This window comes from Pelophylax lessonae (assembly GCF_965119305.1).
Source record: "Pelophylax lessonae genome assembly, chromosome: 1".
NCBI lineage: Eukaryota > Metazoa > Chordata > Amphibia > Anura > Ranidae > Pelophylax > Pelophylax lessonae.
In genome coordinates, this window is record NC_138768.1 from 435,732,452 (window position 1) to 435,743,433 (window position 10,982).

Sequence of the window (10,982 nt, forward strand, 5' to 3'; positions counted from 1 at the left end):
TCCGAATCTAGCCAATGCTCACAGCAGATAGACAATTCCTGCATTGCACTACAACACAGGAAGTTGTTTTTATCCTGAATTTTTAATATTAGCACTAATAAATGATTGAGATTTTAATATTTGTATGTGTCACTGAATTTACCAGTAAAGTCTGTTATTTTGCTTCTTTTCATTTTGGTTTACTAATTTAGAGACACAACTAAAGGGATACCATAATATGCTGTAGTTAACTTCTAATAATTTCTAGCAATCAACACTTTCTCAGTGTAATCAATAGAACTATGGCTTTGCATTAAAAATGTGCTGCAGAACTTAATTGTGAGTGCATCTGCATTTTAAATTTTCTCTTGGTCCCCCTGCAAAATCCTCCAAATACCTTCTGATCCTGTCAGTGAAGTTCACCTCAGTCAGCTTCCTATGATGGTGTGGCAACGATGCTGTACTCCCTGGGGGGAGAAAGTTGTATTCTCTGCCATACATAAGTATTCACGTTTTTTTGCTGGTATTGTGTTTGGGGGGAAACTGTGAGATCTGGATTGATGCCTGTTGGATGTTCTATCTAAGGTTGTTAGAGGTAGTGCCACAGGGTATACTATGGGGTAGAATATGAGAATGGATAACATTATCACATGCACATAGCTGACCAAAGTCTCCTTACTTGAAGCTGAACCTCCATGGATACAGTAAATCACTGTTCCCACCAAGTAGCTCGTACAGGCTATACATATTTGGATATCAATACTAACTTAGCCAAATTAGTATACCTAAGGATCCCTTGTAGCCCCATCTTCCATGGTGGGGGACACTGATATAAATCATTTTTTTAAGAAAATACATTCCTCCATTTTTGTGCTTCTGAAGAAGGGGACTCCTTGTCTAGAAACATGTAGAGCTAGCTCCGACAACACCTCATCATGTGACCTTATGAATACCTACAGGAAGCAAGACAGTAATCCAGTTGAATCCAATATTAGTTATAGTGCCATCAGCATTTTTGTTGCTGTGCACTACTTTTCCTTTCATAATACTAATTTTGTTTGTTATATAAGTACAATTAGTAAAATACTGTAAGTATCTTCCTGAGTTTCCAACCTAATTATGGTTCTCAAAGGAACTTGTATCTATTTTATCTTTTTCAGCTGCTGGGTTGTATATTAAGAGCAGTGAAGCTCTGAACATCATAGCTAATGCCATACATGCCAATCATGATAGTGGTGTGGCTGTTTTCCAAAGTAACCAACTTGTACGAATTGGAAATAACAGCATCTCATGCAACAGACTGAGCGGTGTCCATGTTGAGACAGGATGCCGAGTGGAATTAAGGGGAAATGGTGTCTATGACAATAGAAGCCATGGCATTGCTTCCAAGGGAGATGGGACCATCATAGAGAATGATATCATAGGAAACCGTAGCTGTGGCATCCAGCTCATCCATACTGCTGACATGAAGGTAAAATGCATTGCAATTTTTTTCTAATGACAATTTTTCTTCGCAGTTATTTGTTTGGAAATAGCACATATAGATAAAGAAAACTAATGAGGTGAAGGAGAGGATTAAGTTAACAATGAATGCAAAAAAAAATTTATTTTTTAAAAACTTAAAGGGAATCCTGTTTTTATTTAAGCTGACCAGTGGAATTTTTTAATGCTAGTCTTTTATGGGCAGAAGCTGCAGCGTTCTGTTGTATAGATGTACTAACTTCTAAAAGGTATACTAGAGGGATTATTTAGTAGGATTCCTTGCCTCTGGAAATAAAAAGCATTTTAGTAGTTAATAAAATAGTTTCTTTAATCCTAATGCAACGATATTATATATAAATATGAGATTTCTTTAACAACACTGTGCCTTTAGTAGTACAGTAGGTTTTTGTTCTGTTTATTAAAGTGGTTGTTAAGCTACTTACATAAAATTATATAATCCCCTCTGTAATAGAACACTAAGTGCTCCTGTGCCTGTGTTATAGAAAAAAATATGAAGATTGGTACCTAAATCCAAGCGTCTCCCAGCGCTCAGCTGACTCCTCAGATCTCTTCTCTGTCAGCCTGACAGTTCCAGTGGGCGGACCCAAGCACTGCAGCTGACGTCAGCTGCATTTGTATATATATACAGTAATATTTTTTGCTGCAAAAATATAAAAATAAAAGATTTAGAACTGAATTATAAGTGGCAAAATGTACAAAAAAATTTATTGCATTGGCCATGGGACTTTACATGAGGCAGGTCTCTTGTTAAAGTACACGCAATTGACAATTTATTAAAAATTGATCATTGTTGGACATTCCATGATTACAGAAATAAAAAGTATATAAAGTAAATACATTTTCAATTGTAACAGATATATACTGTATTTTCCATGGAGCTGACATACTGTATAAGGGGTTTACATAGATGGAACGAAATTCATAGTATGATGGTACATGATAGTATATACATAAGGGGGATACATGATTAGTATATAGTATGGCATAGCAAACACAATATCTTGGTATCCATAGGACTCAATGCATTTTGTGGATCCCTGTCCACTTGATCAGGCGTTTGATGCAAAGAAGATATCTAGAAATATAGGTATACAGTGCATTGCGAAAGTATTCGGCCCCCTTGAACTTTTCGACCTTTTGCCACATTTCAGGCTTCAAACATAAAGATATAAAACTGTAATTTTTTGTGAAGAATCAACAAGTGGGACACAATCATGAAGTGGAACGAAATTTATTGGATATTGCGCCACCTTTTGCTGCGATTACAGCTGTAAGTCGCTTGGGGTATGTCTCTATCAGTTTTGCACATCGAGAGACTGACATTTTTGCCCATTCCTCCTTGCAAAACAGCTCGAGCTCAGTGAGGTTGGATGGAGAGCGTTTGTGAACAGCAGTTTGCAGTTCTTTCCACAGATTCTCAATTGAATTCAGGTCTGGACTTTGACTTGCCCATTCTAACACCTGGATATGTTTATTTGTGAACCATTCCATTGTAGATTTTGCTTTATGTTTTGGATCATTGTTTTGTTGGAAGACAAATCTCCGTCCCAGTCTCAGGTCTTTTGCAGACTCCATCAGGTTTTCTTCCAGAATGGTCCTGTATTTGGCTCCATCCATCTTCCCATCAATTTTAACCATCTTCCCTGTCCCTGCTGAAGAAAAGCAGGCCCAAACCATGATGCTGTCACCACCATGTTTGACAGTGGGGATTTTGTGTTCAGGGCGATGAGCTGTGTTGCTTTTACGCCAAACATAACGTTTTGCATTGTTGCCAAAAAGTTCGATTTTGGTTTCATCTGACCAGAGCACCTTCTTCCACATGTTTGCTGTGTCTCCCAGGTGGCTTGTGGCAAACTTTAAACAACACTTTTTATGGATATCTTTAAGAAATGGCTTTCTTCTTGCCACTCTTCCATAAAGGCCAGATTTGTGCAGTATACGACTGATTGTTGTCCTATGGACAGAGTCTCCCACCTCAGCTGTAGATCTCTGCAGTTCATCCATAGTGATCATGGGCCTCTTGGCTGCATCTTTGATCAGTCTTCTCCTTGTATGAGCTGAAAGTTTAGAGGGACGGCCAGGTCTTCGTAGATCTGCAGTGATCTGATACTCCTTCCATTTCAATATTATCGCCTGCACAGTGCTCCTTGGGATGTTTAAAGCTTGGGAAATCTTTTTGTATCCAAAGCCGGCCTTAAACTTCTCCACAACAGTATCTCGGACCTGCCTGGTGTGTTCCTTGTTCTTCATGATGCTCACTGCGCTTTAAACGGACCTCTGAGACTATCACAGTGCAGGTGCATTTATACGGAGACTTGATTACACACAGGTGGATTCTATTTATCATCATTAGTCATTTAGGTCAACATTGGATCCTTCAGAGATCCTCACTGAACTTCTGGAGAGAGCTAGCTTCACTGAAAGTAAAGGGGCTGAATAATTTTGCACGCCCAATTTTTCAGTTTTTTATTTGTTAACAAAGTTTGAAATATCCAATAAATTTCGTTCCACTTCATGATTGTGTCCCACTTGTTGTTGATTCTTCACAAAAAAATTACAGTTTTATATCTTTATGTTTGAAGTCTGAAATGTGGCAAAAGGTCGCAAAGTTCAAGGGGGCCGAATACTTTCCCAAGGCACTGTATTATATATTTTAAAATCCCATATGTCACAGGGGGTATAGAGGACTCCCAAAAAAAAAAGGTATTATTACTTACAGGTCAGCTTAAGAATAGCACTCTGGGAGGAAAATTAACATATGTCTATCCCGGGGCTGAGGTGGGATAGGCCCACTTCGGTTGAAGGGGGAACAAGCTGAGGTTAGGCCAGATTGACAAGATGCAACTTCCAAAAACTGTGAGTTGTGCAAGAATTGATGAAGACCATTCTAGTCCACACTGATCTAAAGGAAGGTGTATGGGTGCATATCAGGGAATGATACGTGTATATAAAAATATATAATATATGTATTCATATATTCAATGTGAGTATTAGTGTGGAGAATAATAGATCCAAGAAATCAGCAAAAAAGAACTCCAAGGTAAACAGAAAGTGTAAGAAAAACGCCAGAGACCCAATATACCAGAAAAATTAAGATGGGGAGGACCCAGATGAGTAGCTAAACAAAGTAAAGAGTAAGAAACCATCAATGACAAAAAATCAAATAGAGAGTGATGAAAGTGTGTCTGAAGTGATAAAGGAATTGACACTGCTCATTCAAGTCTTACATGTACTGTTCCATGTTCCAAAAGGTCCCGAAAATTCCACCTAGGGAGGAGAGCAAACTCACCAATCTCCTGGCTGGCCAGCCTCAGTCTTATAACCCAACAGGTCCAGGCGAGTCTCTCCCATCAGCGTCATGTAAACGCCGAATAGGGGGAGAGGGATGGCGAGAGCCCCATGCTGCATCCGGCAGGTACGCCCCAAACCTCCCTGGGCGTTAGATGGAATAATAAAGCCCTGACATCTTGATGTCGGACGACGCCACAAGCCAGGCGTGTGAGCATGGCGCCGATGCATGGCGAGACATCCCCCCACGCACATCGCGGAAGTGCCATAGGCTAGAGAGGGGATGTCAAGCCAAGCGTCGCAAACCCTGGGGTTAGACAAGTTCAATAGCTCCTAAACCTGTCCCAGGGCTCACTGCTTTACAAAAAATATAATATGTATAAAGAAGGAAAAATATAAGGAGTTAAAGAACATAAACATTATACCTGGTAATAGAAAATACTGTATTAAGTATGATAGTATCATGAAAGAAAAATTGGTATAAAGGAGCGGGGTGTCTTTCACCCAAATATTGCACATACAGAGAGTTATATGATCTGAAGCACACATAGAGACAAGCCTCCATCCCTATCTATATATACAAAAAAAATGTATTTCACTGGTCATGGGACTTTGAAGTTCACACAATTGACACATTTTTTTGTATATACAAATAGGGATGGAGGCTATGTGTGCTTCAGATCATATATTTCTCTGATAAGTGACAAAATGATAATCAGTTATGCATGCTAAGGACATTATCATCCCTGTTCTTTGAATTCAAGTCACTTCCTTCTGTGGAAAACTGAAGTGATACAAGTGCTTATGACATGGTATAACTACCTATTCAACTCAGTATTCTTGGACTAATTCAGTCTTCCATGCTGTGGTGCAACTGGTATCAGTTACAGTTTTTGGCCTTGTTCACATGGGGCAATTAACTTTGTCTTTTACATGCATATAGATGCACAGCTGCTCTGTCCCTATATGACATGTGGGTTCATATTCCTGAACTCATACAGGGTAAGTTTAGGGACCAGCACCTGCATATCATAAAGGGACTGTTCATGCAGCTGCATGTACCTGTAGACTAAAATGGAGTGCCAGCACGGGGATGTATGCAGCACTTGTGCTTCTCTATGCCGGTAAAAGATGGCCCTGAATGGGGCACGGAGCTAATCACCCTGTTTGAGGAGGGTCAGCTGATGGCGTATTTATTTATTTTGCTGCAATGAAGAGATGGAATCAGGGCTCCCTTTTAGCAAAACAGTCAGAAATTTTCATTGACAATTGACAGGAACTTAATTAAAATGGTGCAAGGAAGAGGGAGGACATTCACACCAGAATGCAGCGTACCACAACACAGTCATTTTTTTTTTCCTTGGGGCCCATTTTTTTAGGCAGTGCATTGAAAATGAACAGGCTGTCAATGCAACTCAGGTCCCCTTGCATTGTTTTGCAGAGCAGAACATGGGAAAGCTCTGTGGCTTACATGGTGCGTTGTGTTGTGTGCGTTGCGCTACAGGGTGAGTTGTGGTAAACTGTGCATTTTAATGCATGTTACTACATCGCAGTGGGGTGAACAGGCCCCTAGGGAGACAAGAAAATCATATACCAAAGTGAGATATTAGACATTTACTTTCATTCTGTTTTATTATTAACCACTTCAGCTACAGAAGGTTTACCCCCCCCCCCCCTTCATGAGCAGGCCATGTTTTGCAATACTGCACTGCGTTCCTTTAACTAACTGACAATTTTGTGGTCGTGCAACGCTGTACCCAAATAAAATTGATGTCCTTTTTTTCCCCACAAATAGAGCTTTCTTTTGGTGGTATTTAATCACCTCTGCGGTTTTTATTTTTTGTGCTGTAAACATTTTTACTTTCTGCTATAAAACATATCCAATAAAAAAATGTAAAAAATCGAATTTCTCCATCAGTTTGGGCCAATTTGTATTCTGCTACGTTTTTGGTAAAAAAAAATAATAAGCGTATATTGATTGGTTTGCGCAAAAGTTATAGCGTCTACAAACTATGTGATAGCTTTACGGAATTAATGTTTTTACTAGTAATGGCGGCGATCAGCTACTTATAGCAGGACTGTGACATTAAAGCCTACAAATCGTACACTGATTTTGCACTGAAGGGTCGCCCTGCCACGGTATATGTATGTGGGGTGGTCCGGTAGCGGTCAAAGTATACAAGGTACATTAAACAAAGAGATTACATTGGCTGGGGCCCCAATCAAAATGCAATAAAGGTACAATAACAGCATAATTTCAGATACAATGAACGCCACAACAAAAAACAAGGGCCCTTGAAGAGCATGTAAACATATAAACGTTAATGATAATCAGAGTGACCAAAGAACAAAAGAAAAAGAAAGGGGGGAGGGAATATCCTACCCAAATGACCATACATTTACCTAGAGTTGAAATCGGGGAATAGTCCCAACCATAAGTGCGTATAGCCCAAGTACAAGTGGAAAGGTAGTGAGAAAAAGAACAGTGAAATAGAGGAGGGACTCCGTCATGACACCAGACTATGAGACCCAGAGATATTGGACATTTAAAGAAGTATACTGTATTATTCCTGAGTACATATTTTTGATGTAATATTTACCTTCAGGTGAGTTTTGATGTAACTTTTACATTTCGACTCTTTATATTTTCCATTTAACTTTGTAACTTTATCTTACACTTTTTGAGATAAGATGTCAATCCTGCAGAGCAAGAATTGTTACCAATCCGTTTCCCAATTCAGGCTTACATTGTGAGAGGCAGCAGTAAAACAGAGTCATGGTACACTGGCAAGCAAGAAGTAGATCCTGAGTATGTACAGTAAAAGGCCAATATGGCTTACATGCCTTCTGTACATAGAAACAGGTTTTTTAAACCATTAACAATGTAACGACTATTTGCATCTAGCTGTTTTCTGTCACATGTATATCTACAAAAAATGTTATATATTTCTCTGAATAAAGCAGCTCTAATCCACATCTGTGTTTTTTCCATGATCATTTTTAATGCATGTATCGATTAAGAAGAGTATACAAAGTGATCAAATAGAATTTTACTGAGATAAAAAAAAAATAGAGATCATTCTGCCAGTGTATAATTACAGAACTGCATCGTGTTAAAAAGCCTCAAAAGATCAACTTGGTGCAGTAATAGGGGCCTGTGCTATGTTGTGCATTTGCTCCACCATACGCTACAACAATAAATATGTAAATACCTGAAAGAAGGGATATATATTTTTTTTTTCCACTCTCATCCAAGTCGCCAGATTACTAGAACAGCACAAGCTTTTGTAGTCAGCAAGAATTTACACTGTGAGAGTATAAATTAGTCGTCTTTATGGTTAGTGCCAGCCAGAAATGGAAGATAAAGATTTGCCCCATTGTTGGGTAAGGCTATGTTACTTAGTAAATAGGAGATTTGGAGGTAATGGAAGAGAGTTGTGTAGGTGGATAACTAAAGCGGCTTCTTTCAGGCCCTGTATAAGGCATGCTACAATTATACGTCCTAAAACTTCTTTGGACTAAGGCCTTCAAACACTGACATCTTGCTTTTGTTATGTAGGTGACCCGGAACCGAATTCAGTCACTACATAACTATGGTATATCTCTACTTGACCAAACTAAAGGACTTGTACAGGAAAATATAATCTATGAAGGGAAATCTGGTCAAAACATTTTGCAGCAGATGTCCAACAATGAAGACTGCATCGTCCAGCACAACAAACTACTCACCTTTAAGAAAAAGTTAGTAGAAAAGAATATTGAATGTACATGAAATTGAAAAAAAAGTATGACCTATTTTATAAATAAGTGTTAAATCATGTCTATGAAGTACTGAAAAATATTCAACCAAGCATATTTTTGCATATACTGTATACTATATAAGCAGTTAAGATTACCTTATAAAACTATATTTAAACGGAGTTCCGCCCCCCACTCCAAAATTTAAGTCAGCAGTTACACATACTGTAACTTCTGACTTTTAAGATTAGGACACTTACCTGTCCTGGAGTCCAGTGATGTCAGCACTGTAGCCAATGTTTCCATCGGTTGTCGAGTGCTGCTCTGCCATTTCCGGGAAGAGAACCCGGCAGTGAATTGCCAGCCCTACTGCGCATGTGCGAAGCGCGCTGTGCTCGGTAATTGGCCAGGAAGCAGAGGGAGGAGGAGGGGGCCGAACCTCTGTTGTACCTCTCCGTGGCGAGGTCCAACAGAAGTGGGTACAGGGTACCTGTCAAAAACAGGTATCCGCTCCCCCCTCCCCCCTGAACGGTGCCAAATGTGTCACCGGAAGGGGGGAATAGATAGATAAGCGAAAATTCCACTTTTGAGTGGAACTCCGCTTTAATTATAACTTTTACTATAAAACTATATTTCGTTATAACTTTTACTTACTTAGCACTTTTCTTTGTGTGGGCTCAAAGAGGAGAGTTTATCAAAACTGGAGCAGACAGATTTTGAAGCAGCGTGCATGGCAACCAATCAGCTTCTGTCTTCAGCTTCTTCAATTTTGGCTACTCTAGTTTTGATAATTCCCCTCAAAGTGCTTTATCTGCTGTTGGGGTAGATAGTGAAGTAATCATCTTGGTCATGCTCAGTAGAATATCATACTAGGGTAATTTTTTTTCTTTCTTTTAGACAGGCCAAATAATCTTTCATCATATCTTGGAATGTGGGAAGACACCCACACAACCACACTATGGTTATGTATTTTAATTCCTTCCTGCCCAGAACAAGTTTCAGCTCTCAGCACTGTCGCGCTTTGAATGACAATTGCGCGGTCATACGACATTGTACCCGTATTACATTTTTTTTTTTTTTAGTTTTTTTTTTGAGACAGATAGAGCTTTTTTTGGTGGTATTTAATCACCACTGGGTTTCTTATTTTGTGCTAAACAATTTTAAATAAAGACAGAACATTTTGAGAAAAAAAAAACATTTTTCTTTTAGTTTGTTATAAAATTTTGCAAATAAATAACTTTTCTTCTTTACTGATGTGGGATGATGAGGCTGATCTGTTTTCTACCTATAAACTTAACACCACCTCCAAACCATAGGTTACATTTACACTATCTGTGTAGCAAAATAAAGTTTGGCGCAGCCTTTCTTATATCTGTCCTTCATTTTTCGTTTAATTCTTTAGTTAGAAGAATTGGGATAACCGAGATTGCACATAACACATTTTATATATATATATGTGTGTGTGTGTGTGCGTGCGTGTATATGAATTAAGGCAATGTATTGAAATACAATATAACAGCTGATCAATCTTACATTATAAAGTGATAGGGAAAAAATAACACATTTGTCTCTTTCCTCTTCCTGAAATTTTTTACATTTTATTTGGTTTTGATTATTAATGGAATTTAAGTTCTCCCTTTTTTAGTGTTTTGAATGAGGTATAGACCCATACTACCTAGAGCTACTATTTGTAACCTGAGTTTTTTACTATAATCAATGACAGTTGTTACACATGGAAAATGTTTTATTGCAGGTCGGATGTTACGTGGAAACTGGAGAACCCACCAGCAAGACCATACATTGAAGGGTGTACAAGAGGAGTCTCTAGCACACAAAGCAGTCAGAGGGTTAACACTGTCACCACCAGGATTGCAGCAAGAGTGGAAGGACGTTGTCACAACAATGGCAGCATCTTCTGTACTATTCTTTGACTGTAAAGCAATATTGACCTTGTTGTTTCATTGGGATTCTGAAATACATTCCAGGGGGAGTCATTTTGGCAACAAGGAGTGGTCTAGACCAGCTTTTCTCTACCAAGGTGCTGTGGAAAAATGCCTAAAAATCTCCCCAAATTGCCCAAAAATTGTCAACAAGCCAGCAGGTAGATGAAGCCTGCCTTTTTTGTTACACAAAGTGATTGGTTTTTATTGTTACCACCTTGCAGGCCAGCCCTTAGCATGCTAATGAACACATCGGGCACCTGGACAGCATCCTTGTGTTTGCTACTTTCCATCATCACTGAGGTCATGTTGGCTGCATGAGGGAGAGAATCTTAGGGAGAAGAGAAAAGCTGGAATACTAGTCAGTTCCAGTGTACAAAGGCAAATTAAACTAAAAATAAATTGCCTCTAATGTTGGGTGCCCTAGGTGTGTAGATGCCACTGCATTATGTAAAACTATAAGGCTGCATTCACACTTGAGCGTATAGTTTTCGCGTGTTTTTTACAGCGATTTTTACCGTGATTTTCAGGCAT

The 10,982-nt window shown here is 38.9% G+C and overlaps 1 protein-coding gene across 1 annotated transcript in view; it reads left to right on the forward strand.

Annotated features, from left to right (window-relative positions):
- The window catches only part of FBXO10 (F-box protein 10), a 251,646-nt gene extending 240,978 nt beyond the window's left edge, over positions 1–10,668 (forward strand). Inside the window, exons 8-10 of the mRNA XM_082265221.1 lie at positions 1,140–1,450; positions 8,330–8,511; positions 10,262–10,668. Of these exons, the coding sequence (XP_082121347.1) occupies positions 1,140–1,450; positions 8,330–8,511; positions 10,262–10,439 (671 nt within the window). The 3' untranslated portion in view covers positions 10,440–10,668. The remainder of the gene's footprint in view (positions 1–1,139; positions 1,451–8,329; positions 8,512–10,261) is intronic.
- The last annotated feature ends 314 nt before the right edge of the window (positions 10,669–10,982 follow it).